The sequence below is a fragment of the Daktulosphaira vitifoliae genome, unplaced genomic scaffold (genome assembly GCF_025091365.1).
Source record: "Daktulosphaira vitifoliae isolate Bord-2020 unplaced genomic scaffold, ASM2509136v1 Scaffold_1, whole genome shotgun sequence".
Taxonomy (NCBI): Eukaryota; Metazoa; Arthropoda; class Insecta; order Hemiptera; family Phylloxeridae; genus Daktulosphaira; species Daktulosphaira vitifoliae.
In genome coordinates, this window is record NW_026099572.1 from 77183730 (window position 1) to 77204519 (window position 20790).

The 20790-nt window shown below is 27.1% G+C and overlaps 1 protein-coding gene across 2 annotated transcripts in view; it reads left to right on the top strand.

The window, feature by feature from the left end:
- The first annotated feature begins 694 nt into the window (after nt 1-694).
- The window catches only part of LOC126896201 (uncharacterized), a 28116-nt gene continuing 8020 nt past the window's right edge, over nt 695-20790 (top strand). The window contains exons 1-3 of one of the 2 annotated variants that reach the window (XM_050668781.1): nt 695-1394; nt 15069-15195; nt 15725-15966. In XM_050668781.1, coding sequence (XP_050524738.1) covers nt 1008-1394; nt 15069-15195; nt 15725-15966 — 756 coding nt within the window. In that variant the 5' untranslated portion in view covers nt 695-1007. The remainder of the gene's footprint in view (nt 1395-15068; nt 15196-15724; nt 15967-20790) is intronic. The other variant, XM_050668780.1, reaches the window with a different exon arrangement.

A 20790-nucleotide genomic window follows, 5' to 3' on the forward strand; every position in this document is an offset into this window, starting at 1 on the left:
AGAATGTTAACAGACAACAACAAAAAAAAAATAATAATAATAAAAAACACATCATACTAAAATGAATAGCTTCTAAGCTTCGTATCGAAACTAAAAATTGTAGTACATAAATTCCAGTACATCTATTAAAAGACCTATGATCGACCTATCGGGAACTTTGCTGGTATATCGGTAATGAAATCTGTGGTTGTTTGCGTGTAAAAGATCATATTGTACTTTATAAATTTGTAAATGTATTTTTCTATTCAATAAAACACGTAAATATTATACAAAAATAAGAGTTTCTGTTTTTTCTCGAAAAACAAATAACTGAAAAATGTTTGTAATAATATTAGATCTTTTAGTTTTGTTTATTAATTAGAAGCATATTAAATTAATCTGAACATTTTCAAAACAAATCTTTTAATGGTGAAAACCGATATTTATAATTATTTATATTCAATAAATATGTTTTCCAATTGAAATAGAAAATTATCTAATGAAATAATGTTTAACTAGAAATAGTATTAAGTTCATATAAATTTCACATTAAATTTCATGTCAGACAACCGCAAGTACCTTCGCGCCAATTAAAGGGAGCTCCTCTTGTACATAGAACAAACGCGTGATACAACCGTTTCATGCGATTTATATCCGTAGCTCTACCGCAGTGGTGCAGGCGGTGGGGCCAGCTGAGCAGCTGCGCGGTATGTATATCAAGGCGGCGTAGACGGCCACTGCAACTTGGGAAGTAAAACCGTAGCGTCGCGCGCCACAACAGTTCCGTGTTGTCGTACCGTTGGGTCCGATCATGTGCCATCGACAGAACTGTACACGCGCATCCACGTGCTCCTCGACGTATTCAAATAAACCGGTACCGTTTCTTTGTACGAATTTAAGTCTTCACGCGTAATTATCCAATTTTTATCCATAACTATTTCTATCAGTAGCAAAACACTAGAAATTAAACCAAATATTAATATATTTTTTTTTGTTCGTCATTCGTAGAAAAAAATACGAGTATTATTATGGCGGCCGCGGCCGCGTTAGGAGTGTTGACTGTGTTAGTGCTTCTTGTAAGAGCTCAAACGTTTTCTAACGGAGTGGACGGGTTCTTTTCAGCCAATAATCGGTATGCAAAATTAGACAAATTCCTTCACGACCGAATAGGTTTGGTTGGTAATAGGTCCAAGACGCTTATGCTTACCACAGACCGAAGCTTTTTAATAAGAACTTCAACGTCAACTACTGAGCCACTCGAAAACAATAATGAAAGTAACGATGAAAACGATGAAGATAATGATGACGATGATGATGATGATGATGAAGAAGAAGAAGACGATGAACTAACACAAAAGGTTGTTAGGCTTAGACATTGGAATCGATGGGATGGAGACAACACCCTTTTTGATAAGGTAAACCAATATCAGTTATTTTATTAGTTAAATAAACATATTTTTCAGTTCATAGCCTATTATTTATTCATACGACAAGTTTGTTATATCGAAAGACTTGTGTGTCTACTGGGTTATTTACCAAAAACCTCAAACTTTTTTCAGTATTTTTTGCCGACAAAATCAGAGAAATAATTTTAAATTCTCTGTAGCCAATTGTTTTAAAATAAAATACGTTTGGTGTAATTTTTCTTGTCATTTCTATGAGTTAATACGCAATAATTTTATTTAGTAATAGTAATTTTAAAAATAAAGTACATTTGTAACCTATTTCTATTTCAGTACAATTTCAATTTTGTTTAATTTATTGGAATAACCTGGTTTCTTGTGCAAGATGGTAAAATTAGTTTGTTAAGTCTATAAACTCAAAAAAGTATAAAAAATATTAGTTAATCTTAAATTTAATATACTTGACAATAATTGAATAATTATGTAGAATTCAAATTTCTATATTAACTTAAATATTTAGGAAATAACATAGTTGTTTGCTTGATAAAATTAATAATAAAAATTTATCAGATGTAACTTATTAAATACATAATTTCAGTGAATAACACTCTGTATGTATTATGATATGCATAGTGAATAATACATTACAAATACCGACAAATTCTTATTATCGTGTTCTCGTTAAAAAAAAATTCATTAAGTAGTCAAAATAATTATGCTTGAGGGTATTATAACGAGAAAACAATAAGTTTAATATAAATCACTATGAATACAAGTACATTCGATCGGGTTGATATGATCGCATTATAATAAGTCACATAAAGAGGACGCCTCCTAATATCTTAATTAAGACATTTGGGCTGATTATGTTTTATAATTAAATTGGAGTATTGTCCAACGTAGTCAAGATGTAATATCTGTATATATTTTTTTTACTTTTTGTCCTTATTGAATTCTCAAAAATCATCAGCAGTTCACAATGATCTCCCGGGGTTATTAGTAATGCGACACATTTTTTGGAGTCCTTGGAAAATTTTTGTTTAAATGATTAATATTCGTTTGTCAATGAGCGTTAGGTAATTATATTTTTCATAACATCGTACGAATGACTTATTTCAAATTGCGACTCATAAAAAACGAACGTAAACATAATAAAATTACAACCGTAATACACTTGATCTACTGAAATTTGATTATTCAAACCATTTGATTACGACATGAAATATCAAAGAAGTATTAATAAGACTTTTCGCCAAAATTGCTTTGCAGAGAAGTATTTAAAAAACTCATTCATTGTTTATTTGATTAGTACACAAAAATTGCGTGTAGTGCATAGGTAAAATCATTTATTTTAATGACTACTATTTATGGCGAAACATTTTATAACATTTATTAAACGTTCGCCCTAAGGCAAAATACAATGTACTTTAGAATAAGTTATAATTAACTAATAATCTCAGGTATTACAAAACCAAAAACGCTAAAATTGCTTACTAATATTGTATAGTATGTAACATTAAGATAGTGTTGTTGTTTTAAATACTTGAACATTTTATAATATAATTTTTATATATTTAAATAACTTTTTTTATCTCAATTAGTGTATCAATATGGAACATAGTTTAATAATTTAATATTAATGTGACCTGGTAAATAAAAATCGTTGAAGTTAATTTTTATTTAAGAATAACAATTATTTAAAAATGTCAATATAGTCAAATAATAGAACTTTTGTTTTACAAGTGTTGTGAACGGATGCATAATACGAGAAAAAGAGAATTTTATATTTTCAAAAATTTAATATAATTTAAGATGTAGTGCAAAATTATACATACAGATTTATTATTGTTGTTTATGACGATTATTTTTTAAATTTATATGATTCTCAATGTTTACATAGAAATTTTTACTATGTACTTGTCAAAAATAATTTGTTTTCATTATTTGTATGCTCCAATGTATTCATAAGTAATAATATTTTAATTATTTTTTCTAAGATAGTGGAATGCAATAATATATTAATTATGTAGTTATAGAATTAGGGAAGTTTTTATAATATTAAAATCCAATTAATGGAATGAATTACACATATAAGATAACAATAATATATCGTAAGTTGGTAGAAAAAAAATAATTTTTGTAACCGGTATTTGGAACTCTAAATCGATTTCTGTAATGAAAATTTAATTATAAGATCAAATAATTTTTTATTGACCTATAATAATGCCCTGTCGATCTCCGTAGAACTATTGAAAATTTACTTTTTTACCAAGTCAGTAATTTATGGTTTGCCGGCTCAGATAGTGGCGTTCCTCTCTTCGCGTATTTGTGTCGTACACATTCCCTCTCGTCTGCTTCACGCAATCCTTTTAAGAACGCCGCGACGCATACAAATTATCGTAAGAACAAAGTCGTCGACTATACATACCAAATGGATGACCGAAAAATCTGTTGAAAAAATGTGTATTTTAATAAATTATCCATTTAAAATAGTAAGCAGAAGTAATAATAACGCAGCTTCCATCATAACGATTCGCGCGCACGTTTCAATGAATGCAAATGCTTGTGCATTGTGTACGTGATTTATTGGTCGGTCAAAACTTTACAAATTATAACTTGCTTAGAACTTAGAGGTTGATCGAATCTCTATGCCTACATGCCATAGTAACTAAGATAATTATAATAATTATTTATCATTTACTGTATACTCTTACTATTAATAGCTCACAGAATTATATGTTATGTAATTCATTACAAGATGTGATTATTATGTTGTCAATAAAAATATATGAATGGCCTTTATGGGTCGCTATGAGCTGCAATATTTTTAACGCATTCTCTGTATGGTACCACGCAAATTATTTATAATGTTCATGAATACATTAAGCTGTCGAGACTTGTTCCTAAAATAGACTCTCACAATATCTGGTATGTTTTTAATTGACATAATTCAATTATCGTTTGTATATTTTTGTTGAGTACCATTGTCGGAATGTTGACTTTGTATATACATAAAATTAGCCAATTGCAAATAAGCAAATGTTTCGCATTTAAGGCTCAATCTCGAAAAAAAAAATTATAAGATAAATAAAAAAAGTTACACATTAAAAACAATCTGGTTTCTTTAATTAGTTTCAACAATTTAAATATTATAAATATTAAACAAATAATATTTAGTTTTTATGGGTGACCTAAAGTCAACTATAATTTAATTTTAAGCATAAAATTAAAAGTGTTTTGTTTAAGTTGTAGTGTTTTCTATACTAAATATTCTTTGATTTGTTAACTAACCAAACCTAACTCGACTGTTAAGAAAACGAAATTCTGATATGAAACACTAGTAAAAATTAGTAAATGAATAATTTCAAAGGAATGTGTAAATTTGAAAATGTTTATCTACATCCTGATTCATTCAAGAATATATTGTAATCGTAGCCAAACATAAAAAATATAACAAGCTATCAACCACTTCACATGAACTATAACAGTCATTTATAAGTTATTTATGTCCACAAAGTTTAATTTAAGTTGTGTTTAATAAGTCACGTTGTAATATGATCTATAAATTATAATGATAGTTTATTCATCGATATTGAAAATGACAAGAGATAAGTAAAACAAAATTATTACAAAATTACTCCTCAAAGTAGTTTACTCAAACTAATTAAGTGATTAATTAAGGAAATCTAAAATCGCTGAACGTTTTGCTTTTAGCATAAAAAAAATTTATTAAAATCCAACGCATTGATTTGTTTTGAGAAACTGGTTTAAGTTTTATCGTTGAGTGTCCTTAGAGTTAAGAGTAGAACATTACAATGTTCACCTGTCATCTTTGAAGTACAGTTAACGAGTAGTAATAGGGTTCCAGTATTGAGCCTACAAAAGATGCAATAAAATTGTTGGCTTGTATGTTAATTAATCTATAGGCCGCAACGTGAATTTTTCAATATGTTAATCGGAATTTTATTAAGTGACTACTGTTAAAGTCTAAAGGGTAGGTACAAGATTTATTGTACTAATTATACGAGCGGAACAAGTGAATTCCCGAGAGTTTTTACCCGGCCAAGGCGGCGTATTCGAACAATTTTTCAAATGTCTTTATATTTTCACGTCGGTAAAAAAAACATTTACTCGTGATCGAAGAGTATTAATGGTTGCGTAAACAAGCACAAAGAAACAACGCGTTCAAAGCAAGTTCAAGTCATGGTGTAAATGTTGAGAGCTGTTTTTAAGGTGAATGCACCTTCATGGCGTAGTGTTTATGCTGTGTAGTGTGTGAAAGGCCCGATGGTGTCATCAACAACAGTCAACTGCCCGCTTTTAGGAAAAAAAAAAACTGTTTTAAATGAAAAAGGAAACCCTAATTCATCCATAAAACAAAATGTGAAAACTAACAAGATTACAATAAACAATAAGAAATAAACATTAAAAAACAAATTTGACATATACGTCTGTCTTATATAAATGACGCTATGGTTTACGACACGAATGAATACGAAAATCTAGGCTGCTGTATCTATAATTAATCATGATCATATTCATGAACCATTTAAAGAGTTTGGCGGGATCTTTAGTTCTACCATTCAGTTGTAAATGAAGTAGGACTACGGTTTCATTTCAGTTTTAACATTGATCAATGTCTTTTAAATGAATTGATAGTTTGGAAATCTATCTCTATTTATTGTTAAATCAATTGAAATTGATTTGTGACAATTCTTTTCGTGGTAAACCCTTAGATGTTTTGATTAATAAGGGAATAAGGGAAGTATAGAGAAGAAAAAAATATTTCTTTCTCGCACATTCCATTACAATGTATTTATTGTAATATTTGCAAACGCGTCAGAAAATAAAAACTTTGATATGTGATAATGTTATTCATCTACAAGATTGATGATTACTTTTAAGCGAATTGGTTTTATGTTTGTATTATGTGTGGTCATCGGATTCTAGACTCATATCTAGACTTCTTCGTGATGTTTTTTTCTTAGAACAAGAACTATTGTGAGCCTACGACATAATTTAAGAAGGGATGGGCGTATTTGGTTGTAATAATGCGACGTTATTTATGTTGATTTTGCGGGCTAAGTGAATTTAGTGATCAAAACGTGCCAGTTGACAAATTAACGTCGGTTAACTGAACAATTTAGCAAAAATACATAATGTGACAAAAAATGGCGTTTGGCATTTCCGGTTGATTTGTGTTCTATCCCCTCGGCCGAACACGGGGGCTGCAAATGCTGTCATGACAAATTGTATCTATTGTCGGTCAGTTTCCCTTTACGTGGCTATTTTCTTTATTATTAAACTGAATTTCCTCTTTATTTTTATTCATTTTTTCTAGTTTTTGTTTATGCTAACAACCCTCACACGCAAACCATCGAGCGTATATTTATTGTTACGGTTTTCGATTTTGTGCGGACTGGGTTACTGTCATCGCCATATCTCCTGTCGCAACATTTCAGCTGCTCCAATAATGCACATACACAAATACTGCACTACTGTTTTACAAACTGCCAATGGAAATGACTAATGGGTTTTGCGACTGGGGCTAAGACAATAAAACAGTTCCGTTGAACAAATTTTTCATTAAAATTACACATCACATATATCTATCAAAAAAGTCATCCGTTAAAAAAAATCAAAAATTTATATTAAACTAAAACTTATATATGTACGATAGAAAATTCATGTCTACTTTTATTTTGTATTACATATTAAATATACATACAAAAATATGCCCTGTAAAATTTACCAACTGGTTTATATTAAGGTTCTGATTAAATATTTTATAACCGACATTCGAGTATTTACACGTATTTAAGGCATGTTACCAATATAAATAATAAAATTATTATCTCTAAAAATATTTAAAGTAAACATTACAACTATATAATAGAAATTCAATTATTTATTAATAATATTCTAAATGTTTTACAATTAACTTTTTATATTAATTGTATTATTTAAAAGTCAACATTTCTTCTGTTTCTCTTGTTGTTAGGTGTAACTGTCATACTGAATAGATTATATAACAACAAATTGCATTTTAACCGTGTAAATTCATCCGTTTTTACGATTACGTCATTGTTTTAGCATTTCGACAGTTTGACGATTGGTATATCTTAAAATTAGTGATTTACATACACTTTATATGTGCCAGCAATAGTCATATCATAATACTAGACTTTGATGCGGTGACTATAAAAAATTAACAACTTGTAAAATTATGTAAGTATTTATTGAAAATATAAATTGGAATGAGTCATTGTTTAATCTGCCTCTTGTGTCTGCTCTTAGTTAATGCGCCTATCATTTTATTTTTAAAATAGTAATATTTACTTTTACAAGAATTGCACTCAATTATTCATCTAACAAAAATGATAACGAAAACATTCTTAGTGGACACGTAATGTGTTTACTATTGTCGAAATAAAAATAGTACAACACTAAAATTGAATTTCTATTTATGAAAATAAGCGTAGTTAAGTTTTCAGATTGCATTAATAATTTTATAAATAATTTAATTTAGTCAGTTTTAATACATTATACTTCCTTAATTAGTAAAGAATAAATGTGAATTTCTTTTGTTTAACTTTGATATTAACTTTTAGTTTGACATATCTAAGGATTTTGGTTATATTATGTTGATATTTTTTAGCGGAAGTTATTTGTTTACTTGAGTGGTTTAAAATATATTCGTGCAAATATAGCGAGCTACCAAATAGGTCCACACGATGCTATTATTTTAAATATTCTTATTCAAAGATAGAACGAGTAAAACGTTTTATCAAATGACTTTTTTCAATATCATTTATTCATTTCGTGCGCATTCTCTTTAATGAATAACTTATGATTCCTTTATTTAACATTTTTTACCCCTCTATTTGCAGCCCATTTAAATATCGTATTTTTTAAACATCGAACTCGATACATCTTTATGTATAGCTAATTATTTAAGCATTTTTTGTTGTTTTCAATAACAAGTAATTTGATAGTAGTGGTCAGTATTGTAGCCATGGGGCCTTAAAGAATCTATAGGCCAGCCACTGATAACTATTACGGTAAGCACTGGAGTAATTGGACATAATAAACTCTCCAAAAAAAAAAAAGATCTTTAGTCCCCCATGCAAAAATCCTGACTACATCACTGTCACTTGAACTTCCAAAATATAATAACGTGATTAACATTATTCAAAATGTTGTCTTAATAAGTCCCCTCCCTATTTTCTCTTATTAAAAATACAGAATTTTTAGCAAATAATATTTGTGTAAAAACCTACAAAGTTCTATTATTTTCCTATCCCTTTGTAGTAGTATAAATCACGTGTTTTATATTTACCCTATCAAACCGCCGCTATCATCAATAGGTATCATTGATAGTCTATTTAAACTATATTACAAGCTCGTATAATACCTAGTAATTATGAGCGTGTCTAACTATTCAGTGCAGTAGGGTGCCGAATAAACATAATTGTTGACAGCACACGATTTATACTACTATGATAATTATTCGCTTTAACTTATTTTATTGATTACTGAAAAGGAACCAGTCTATAATATGACTAGTCGTAATTGACCGTATCTCCGGTTTGATACAATGCACAAAGATTAATTGGTTTTATTCGAAAAACATTGCATTATAGTTTTACAACTAAGCCTTCCCCTCGGTCTCCGTATTGTAATAATTAATGTGGTATTATTTTAGACGCTCTTAAAAGTTCATTGGGTTCGTTTCCGGTATGTGTACGTAAAGACATTCGACATATAATCTCTAAAAAAAAAATATATAGTTCTCGTCAACCGAATATTAATACTATAAACGTTCCGAAAACGAGTTTAAAATTAATGAACGTCGAGATTATTCAAAAAAAATAAATAAATAAGTAAAGGTATTAAATTTAAAGGATGCTACTGATCCGTCACGATACTACTCGCATAGAAATGATCGGCTCTAGTAAAATGAATCTCATTCACGGGTCATTATACTCGACTGCGGTTTGTCTTTTCGTTTATTCACAGAAGACCATATATTATACACATTGTTAGTTATTTAGTGTTATTTGACATAATAAGAACGGCGGAAGCGACCACCCAATAAGGCGGACAAAAGCGTACCGTACGAAAAACGATAAGACGATGAGGGTATTAGCGTGGTAGTCATTTAGATACAATTTGATTATGATGTAGTTGTCAGGGACGCTGGTGACAACCGTGTGCGTGTAAGCCGACTGTTTTTTACCATCATGTTTTATTGTAATTATTATTTTTAATATTGCATCACGATTATTACGGTATAAGGTGGCTAGTGTTTGACCCGACAAAGTTCTCCAGACGATCGTAAAATCGTGCAAACACTTTTGACGTTCGTCCTAGATGTTTCAAGTTAGTGTAATGGCTTGTCAAACTAGCCTCGCATTATATCTGATATTAATAATACTTACAGTTGAACTTGATAGACATTCGCATCTCATCTTGAAACCCAATAAAAAATTTGTATTACGACAGTACACTTCTTGTTATTGTTTTTTTACACCGCCTGTAAAATGCCACGATGTCCGGGTAATCGACCGATGTTCGCTTAAAGGCTTAAATCATTTCGGAGAGGTCAAATGGTCATAGAAGATGACATTAAAACAGCAATAAAATACATGAAATAGTGTTACAATGGAAACTAAAAGTCCCCTTTAATTTTAATCTTTGTTAATGAGTATTACATTTAAGAAAATCCAAATATTTACAAATGAAACAAATCGTAAATACAAATAGATAAAAAAATAAAAGTTTAAAAAAAACTAATTATAATACAACTTGAATTGTTTTATAAGCAATCATAGTGTGGGGTAAAAAAACACACTTACTATTGTAAAACCAGCTATTATATAAATAAATAATTTCAAGAGTATACGCTGATTTGAAAGTTAAGACCAATTTGCGTATAGCAATAAAAACAACGAACTGAAATAAACCATCAGAGGCAGAATAGTTAAAAAAACTTTTCTGTAAATGCCGCTTTTTATGAGTTTAAAACAGTTTTATTACGCTTGTTGGCTATATTTCAGATATAGTTTTATATTGCAGCAAAAACGAAAAGATTCTTTGGCACTAGACCATTTATTAAGAAAACATATCAATATCAAAAGAAACTAATACAATGATTAAGAATACTACGATAAATATAAATTCACCAACACTGTAATAATATTCATTAGATATTTATCATAATTTTCTAATTGCTGCAAATCATTTTGATTCTTAATATTATGACCAGAAAACCAGTATAGCTCAGGGCAACATAATCAAACCATGTTACTACATAAATGATTATATACATTAAACATACAATGTATATAACAATATTAAAAAAATTCTCATCTGATTTTTTTTTTTCAAAAATTACAAACATTTTAAAATTTAATTTTACAAAACTTCATGGAAAAGTATATTTTTAATGTTATTGGAGCTTAAAGTATAAAATAAAGTGTACTATCATTGTTTTAATATTTAATATGTTATGAAAATTTAAAAAAAATATGCTCATTTGACTTGTTACACTATGTAGTTATCAGACTTAAATGAAAAGTTTACTAATATAATAACATAATTATTTATTATGTATATAAATGTCGCGTTGAAAAGATTCATGATCTGCTACAAAGCCAATTTTACATTTTTTAACATTTATCTTTCGAAATTAAGCGTTTAAAATCTTGTCTAGAGTAAACATTTTAACATGAGATTATACAATATATTATAATATTATTACAATATTTAAATTTTGGTAGTAAATAATTGCATCATTAAACTTAAATAAGTTTTATTGAATTCAATAATTTTTAGACAACTGTTATTACTTGGCAAACATTTACTATGTATGCTGCAACTGCAAGATAAACAAATAACACAACGATGTCTTACGAATAACTAGCATTGTTTTCTTCAGAAATAAGTTCAATTAAAATATTTCTTTTCCGAGTTTTGTAAAGTTATTGTATAGTTAACTTGCTAATACTGTGGACGTGGGGTGCTATATAATATAAAATCTCTGTTTTTTTTTACATACATCTAATGTAACTAAGGTACCAGTAACTCGCAACAGTCATAAAATACTTTGATCATCTGCGCCGGTTTTTTATACAACATCTCGCGTAGAGATCGTGTGAATGACACGCTTTAGTAATAACTTAATTTACAATCCTTTAATCTCAAATTTCCACTACACTCATACGTTTTATTACTAAAGCAAAATGGATTATAAGTTTTACAATAACGTTATGGTGTAATTGCGTTATTTTATTCTGTATTTTTTGCTGGGATCAAATCAAATAAAATCATTGTTAAGACTATACACGTAACTGTGAAATAAGCAGCCCTTAAATTTTTTTTTTTTTAATTGTGTATATATTTAATTATTAAATATATGTTATTGATTATTTTACATTTCAATAACTTTTTATTTTCGTGTCTTTTTTCTAAAGTATATATTAAAAATATGTTTGATGACAACATAAAATATTTTTCCCTCAGGCTTCACCAGATTTGTGTCCAATTTCCTAGTAGTGATAAGAAATAAATCTGAATTTTCTTAAAATATCTATTTCGGATTTCAAACTTTAGTATAAAAAATTCAGATTTAACAACGAACCGTATTTTCCCATCACTAGTTTTACTAGATTATTTATTTCCTCAAATGAATAATCTGTAAAAATATTTTATTAAATTTAAATATATTTCATTAATATTTTTTTTAACTATCAAGGCCTTATATATATAACAAATTCAATGTCTATATTTGTATACATATTTTGAATCCCTTCCGAAATAATATTCTAATATGACCCTGAGAACTATAATAGTATTTATAATAGAATTTAAAACAGTTTTAGTATAAAAGTTCTTACAATAAATGTCTTATGAATTGAAAAATAATATAGTAAATACCAAGAAGATTGTTTAATACTTCCCCTTTTTCTGATGTTGCTTAATCATAAATACAAAAGCTGGTAACAATAATAAATTTCAGTCAATGTCAATTTAAGCCTCCAGTCTTTGTAAGATACTTGACTATAATTAAATATCAAACGTATACATATCTTACAGAATAAAATAACGCAATTACACCATAACGTTATTGTAAAACTTATAATCCATTTTGCTTTAGTAATAAAACGTATGACTGTAGTGGAAATTTGAGATTAAAGGATTGGATATCATGTTTACAATCATACTAACTATTTTGAATTATAGTAAAATAAGTAATTTTAGTATACAAAATTACTTCAGGCTAATTATACTTGAAATTTATGTACTTTTTATTAAAAAGCTAAACAGATAGTTTACTTGCATTTCATTTTCTTTGGATATAATTGATTTTTGACATTTATAAGCTTTAATGTGAGTGGACTAAGTGCATAATGGGTTAAATATAATGTTTTAAAACAAGTGTTTTTATCTTTTACTGAAACATCTACCAACATTTTACTAAACCTTTTAAATAAACTCATTTGCATTAATATCTTTAGTGTGGTTTCTTTTTGTTTTAAATTTAGAAATTTAAGATAACTTGCACAGGGTCTCTAGAAATATTGTTTTTCTAATTAGTATTTAAAATATACATTTATCTGTTATAATAAGACAAGAATAACATATACCTAATTACTTGAACTAATTTTGAGTCTCAAACACTTTTTTAAAGTTTCTATATTAGTGTAATTGTTTACAATATAATAACAACGATACGGACTAATTTGTATCGGTTATACATTTGGAACACTTATAATGTATATATAGTTTAAATAAATAAACAAATTCATTTTTTAAAATTTAAAAAACTTTTTTTTAATTATTTCTAAATGTATATAGTTAGTAATGTTAAAATTTATCCCACCCAATCTTTATACAGGTCGGTACAAAGAGTTGTATCCCTACACTATGAACGTATTTTGAAGGGCCTGTAAATTAATTTAGTGACTGAAAAAAGGTTCTTTTTTACTAAAGTTTAATTTTAGTGTCTCACAAAACGGTCTTTAGCGTTGTCTTATCCTTATAAATTATAAAAAAAATATTAGTGATAACAAATATATTTAAAAATAGATATTATAATATAACTATATTACGCAAAATTTAAATTTATAAATCTGTATACGTACATGTAATATTTTACAAAAATAACACGTATGAAATACAATGATAAATTGTTATGATTAAATAGAATAAGGAAGTGTAAGGTTTAAATAATGATGTTTTTACTGTTATTTTTGGGTAATAATATTGTTTAAAATAAATTTAAAAAGAAAAAATTACCACGACCAAAAATATATTCTTTTCTTGAAAATATTACTACCCCATTAAACTCCCGCTCAGGCCAAATGACCTTTAATGCCCTTTTTTGTAAAGCCCATGATATAAATATACTAATAGAAGTAATATTATGATTAACTTGATAAAATATTCAGCTTCATTGAAATGTATTTGATTGCTGTCGCGAACGAAGACAATCTTAAAAGTTACTAGCCAACAGTTAGCACATGTAATACATGATGTTCACACGTAGGCGCTACAATAGGCCTATTATGTCATATATTATTGATAGATGCACATTTTGTTTTTAAGACGATGTCCGTGGGTTTTACATCGAATTCTTCATCCATTAATAATAAACACGGTTAGATTTATTCCTTTGTGACATGGTCTGTGTTAACGTGTGAAAAATATATTTAGCAAGTTTTAAATCGTCACGTAAAAAAATGTGGGAGACTTCTGAATATTACGATCATACTTTTAATTCGCATTCACACACCTTAACAAAAAACATTAAATTATACTTATTTTTGCTGTGGCCATGTGTTGTTTGGAATAAATTTCTAAGCACGTACATCTTAAACATCATAATAATATGATTTGATAAATATCTATGAGATTTGTATAATAAACTATTCATTTACTTTAACAGCGACAGTATTAAAAAACATCTCAATTTTTTTTTTTAATGTACGCCATAAATACTTAAGGATAATTCAACATGTAAGGTAAAAAGGAAATGATTACTAACGATGATTTAAAATAATTCAGATAATAAATTATGACTTATTTTCTCTACATGTTAGATTGAAAAAATATATGAAATTTATAAAAATTTTACTTAACTCTTGTGTGGGTATGTCGATAAATATGTTTAATACTGACGTTTCTTTTATATATAAATATTTTTTTTTTATATCATGCACTGAGGCAAGACAATATAGAACCAAGTTCAAAACAGACTTTAACTTAGAAAATACCTAGAGTATATTCAAAATTTTAGACTTTCATGTTACAGATTCAAGTAGTGATAAAAACAGTGTTTTTAATGAACACAAAAAAAAATATATTTCCGAACTTAGTTTAAAAAATGTTTATAAAGAGTGTTGTTTTGGTAAAATTTCTATGGGGATACGTTTTATTTCCAGGAAAGTGCACTACTATACATAAGTGAACGTTCATATTACCAACGCATGGAAACTAGTACAAACGCTAATTTATTAATAGGTTAATTTTTAAATAGCTGAACTTAACAATTCTAATTTTTTTGATCATATAAATTATAAGCTTATACATCTCTACAGATCAATTTATTTTATTTTATTTGTTGTTGAAAATTTTCTTAAAATTGATAGTAAAGTTTCATTGGTAATTTTTAATTAATTTTAGAATGTACAAAAACATGAACCTGCAAAAACAATGTCTACAATATCAGAAAACAAATGGAAACTTTTGGGTTCTAGGAAAACTGTCGAGGAAACATTTCGGAATTCGCATAGGATTAGTATACAACAAGGTAAAAAGCTCCAATTAATGGATAATAGAAGTCGCTATTATGCTTTAGATCAAATCATCATTTTTTCTAAATATTATATGTTTTTAAACATGAACATTTAACATAGTATGCATTGTATATGATCATATTTTATATTGCACATATGATATAATACGTACCGGTATGTATTAACATTTAATTGGCATTATGTTTCAATGATATTCATAGTTAAGTCTAAATAATACATATAAAAAATTCTAATGAAATAAAACATTGAATATTTGTATTATTATTTATATCAACTATAATGTAGTTTTTTGTGTAAATATTACTTATTATAAGCCTAGAAATAAATTGTAGTGCCATCAAATTACAATTTATTTTAGTCGTTGCTTGAATAATTCGTAAAGTAATTTTTATCAACATTTTATTGGTAAATAAGAAATCAATAAAAACACTGTTTTTGTGTACGATTCTCTTGCGATTCTGATTAAAAAGCAATAGATTTGTGAAATTAAGTAGTCTATTTTACATAAAACTATTTCACCAGGTGTAAATGATGGCAATGAAGCATACAAACATCAAATGCGGATCGCCAAAGAAGCTTTATGTAAAGTACCAAGGCCACGGGTGATAAAAGCCAGTGACATATATCCTAGTTCAAATAAAAGGTATATACCATCTTGTACTGTTCTTCATGTATGTGCTGATGACACTGGATGTTGTGGTAGTCCTTTGCTGAAATGTGGTCCCAAGTCTACACAACCTCTACATTTACAATTTTTAGTTTACGTAAGTATCTTAATATACTGGTATGAATAAACATGCATGTTATTTAAAAATGATTTTTTAAAGAGACTACAATACAAATTATTATTAATTTATTTTAAAATTTGATTTCGTGTAAGTAAAATTGATTATGGGGAAAAGTTCATTGACATGAAACATTCAACTTTCTTACATATACATGGATAGACTTATACAAAAAATTAAAAACAAAACATAATATGTACAAACGTAGAGTATGCAAAATTCAGTCCATTACATAGTCAATAGGCATATAGAATTACCCAATAATAATGAATTATCTCTTTAAAGTACATTCTAAGAAACTGAATAAAAATTTAAACAATAGTATTAAAGAAATTAACTACTTCCTTTATGTGTGTTTTGCATTATACAATCATGATTCGTGTCAAAGGAATTCGAATGCCGCTAGGTGTAATATTGATATCGAATATATTTGATTAGAATAGATCAAAAGAAATTACTAGTTTTGATGATAATACTGATATAACCTTCAACTTAAAATTGAGTTTAATATCTCATATCAATTATTTTTTTCTTCAGACCACCCACACAATTGTATGAATCAACATTATCAATATTTTTGAGTAAGGCTAGTTTTTTGACAAAGTTATCGACATACAGACACTAAATATTAACATGTTTTTATTTTATAAAATATTTATGTCATAATTCATACTTAATATTTTGAATGTGAAACGTGTTGTTTATGTATATAATTAAAATACATTACATTATTTAAAACACACAAAAAGTAGTTAAATGCAACACTTATTTATATAATTTGTCTGATTACTTTTGGATTTAGATTTACTATATGATCTGCTTTAGATAGTAATCACTAATAAAAAAAAATTAATTTTATTATGATTTCCCAATAATATTAGTATGTAAATAATGCAAATATTAAGATTATTATTCTAAATATTATTATTAAAATAATTTTAAGTTTATAGTACTTTTCAATGACAAGTATGAATTTTCATAGAATTCGTTTAAAGAATACTCAAACAATTTATTATGCTAGTAGATTACCTTGGAGTGTAGTTTTTAAGTAAAAAGTGTGAAAATTAACGAAAAACATTCGGGAACCTTTTAATTTTTTGGTAAGATATAAATATAAGTTTTGTACACACCACTGTTTATTTTTACTTAACAACCAGTATAACATTTTTAAGTTAGCATTTCGTTTAGCATTTTTAAACGAAAGTTTTAGATAAAATCACTCAAACACTTAATTAAAAAAATTAACTATTAATAAAACTATATGAATTCTTATTTATCAAAAGAGTAAATAGTTACTATTAATTATTCTTTAGGAATATTTAGTTAGCTGATTTCTAATTTCTTTTTAAAATATATTAATACAACCGCTAAAAATAAGTGATTTCATCATAAACATAGAATATACAAAATATATTTTGTATGATTTTCTATTTTTTATAAATATTTTCAAATTTTCACTGATTATAATCATTATAATTTTTTACTTACGGGTAATAATTATTATCCGCAAGTAAAAAATTAGTTCATTAAATTCGATTAAAATTAAAAAAAAAAACGTAAATATCAAAATAGGTGTAATTTCAAAAAAAAACGTTCAATCTAACGTTGTTAGTGTGGGTGTTTTTTAACATACCACTTTTTTAAGGTTTCAATTCTATAAATAATTTATTCAAATGAAATTTAAAGGTCAATACATTGAATTTATTTTGAAAATTAGCCTGCGGGTGCACATTAAATAATCCAAATGGCGCCATTAGTTATTTTACTTAGTAATTTTATTGTTTGAACGTGATTCATTCATTTAAGCACAGATAAATAGTATATTTTTAAACCTTCACTTGTTCTACAGTTAATTTTAAACAAATCGATTTATATAATAATAAAACTTTGATTAATCTATATAAATTTCCATTTAAATTTAAAAGACTAGATCGTCATCTAGTATTTAACTTGATCGGAATTCAGTTACATTATTCTTATTTTGAATGTAGACACAATGAACCATTGACCTTGCGCTGTTATTAATTTAAATTACACTTTTTTTATGTGAACGACTAAAAATGATCAAGAAATAAAAAATGTCAATTTTTTGTTTTAAGTGTACGGATTTTAATACGATACTATCCAAATTGTATTAAGCATTATTTTAGTTCTAAACATTTGAGATCATAAATTGCATATATAAAACGCCGTACCTTTATTGTATTAGTTTCTTTAAAAAATCGAGGAGGATTAAAATTGTATTTCAAATTATCAAACTAGATTTATTTTTCGTTCTGTTTGGATTATTTCTATAAAAATTACTGATTACAGAGTTTATTGAATGACATTAAAAAAATAATTTGTTGACAAAAAAAGTTGATATAAAAACAAAACAACAATATAATGTATAAACTTTTAAAAATTTTAATTAATTGCTTGAAATATTTACGCATTTATCCACGTTTTCAGTTATATGAGCAAAAGTTTCGGATTTATTGCAGAATATATCGTCAGAGAGATAGTTACAGGATCTTGGTTGTAACTATGCTGTGAATAAACTGACAGTATATTTCCAGCATTTCTAATTATTATATTTATGAGCAATATTATTTTATAATAAAAATTGATTTAAAGACACATGTAAAATACATAGAAAATTATTCACTTATATTTTACTGTCAAAAAAAAAAAAAAATAATAATTATTTAGCCAGAAACCCTGAAAGTAATTCAACTGTCGTGAAAGTTGCAATAATAAATCATGTTATATCATATTAAATATTAGTTAAGACCGATTGATTTATGCGTTGAAGGAAATGTGTTTCGTTTTTACCGTTAGTAAGAATTTCTTACTGCTAATTTTTTAAATAAATTTGATTTTGACATATTTTATAATTAAAGAGATTTTTTGAGATACAATAATTGTGTAATTGTATTATTATCTTGAAAAATAACCGCACTTCTTTCAATAGCTTATATTTGTTTAAAAATTGAGTAATAGTTTTTCTTAACATATATTTTTTAGTTTCGATGCGAAGCTGAGAAGGTATTGGTTTTACTATGTATTATTTTTTTTTTTTTTTTGTGTCTGTTACCACTTTTTCTCAGCTCTCACCAAACCGGTTTCTTTCTACGATACGTCAAAAGATCACAAATCGTATCTAGTTGAAGACATTACCCTCAAAAATTGCAAAAATTTCCCTCGTTCCCCTTGAATGGGAGAAATCTACAAAAAAATTACAAATTTAAAAATCACAAATTTTTGAGATTTTTTTCATTTAAAACTGCCATAACTTTTTTAAAAATGACCGAATCAATATAATTTTTTTTTATAGATACCTTAGGTATTAACCTATCTTTTGATATATTTTGTGAACATTTGACCCCTTACCAGCCCATAGGAATGGTTTCAAAATGGCTACTTTTTCACAAAAAATTAACTTTTTCAACTTAACTTTTGAAAATGTTCCGGACAGATTGACAGACTTTTATATATCTCTTAAATTAAAGCTTATGTAATATACTTTAATTTGAAAAAAAAAAATTTCGGACTTTATTTTGTCTTCACGGTGAAAATAGTTACCGGATGCTATTTTTGTGTGAAAATTTTCAATTTTATATTTTACATTTTTAACTTTATAATGCTATACCTTTTTAAAAGTGTATGGATCAATACAATTTTTTTATGAGAAATAATATTTATATCCCTCTTTCATTTGACATGAAATGACCGTCGAAGTTGAACAAATTTAATAAATATTTAACAATAAATGAATTTAAATTTATTAACTATTTATTCATGTATTACCCTTATACATAATAAAATTTGAAATCAGGATATAAATAAGGAAATAGCAATTCATGTAGCTTTTCGAATAATCCAACAATTTTTTTAAAATTAAACACTATCTAAAGATTTGCATCGAAGCGTTTTTAATGATAGTGATTTTAATCACTGTCAGATATCATTATACTTGACCCAACTGTGCCACGTCACCACTGTGCTGGGTTTTTTTTTTTTGACACTATTGTAAAACTAGTAAATATATCTAGTTGTAAATCAATTTGTAGTCCAGAATTCATTTGCAGTACTAAATTATTGTGTGTTATGTGACGGATAAAAAACTCAATCCGAAAGTTTCCACCCGCATAAAGATATTTTGAAATACTAGTGGAGTGTTACGTATATTAAGCACGTGGAAGGTATGAGAGGTTTCTGAGTTTTTATATGTATGGACCTGTTGTTGGTGGCTTTAATATTTGTGAAGCAATTAGCCGTAGGTATATAAATAATGTTCATAAACGCGCCTACTATACCTGATCGAGACCACCAAAGTTAGGCGAAAGCACTTTCGCTTTCCTTTTCTTGCGTGTTGATGTTTTGTAAATTCTCTACGTCTATATTCTCACAATGTATCTTAAATCTTCAACTGTTTAATGCGCGATCACGAATAGGCCTATGCGATATCACTTATCATCTTTTACATATCGTCTGCTTTAGTACAAAAAACTAACTGTAAGATACGACCTATAATAAAAAAATAAAACTAAAAAAACCGGTCGAATCTATTGTTTTTGGTCATCATTTTACATTTTAAAAAAATCAGATTCACGAGTTTAGATTCTTCTTGCTTTAATACATATTAAAATAATATTATGATATTCTATAGAAATAAATCCATAAATATGTTTGTATAGAATATTTAAATATCTCCGGTAAATAAGTACAACCTCTATGAAATCATATTATTAATAAAACAAACAATAGAAAATAAAATTGGTATTATACACCCAAAATATACCTCTAGTTCTAAGTGCCTTA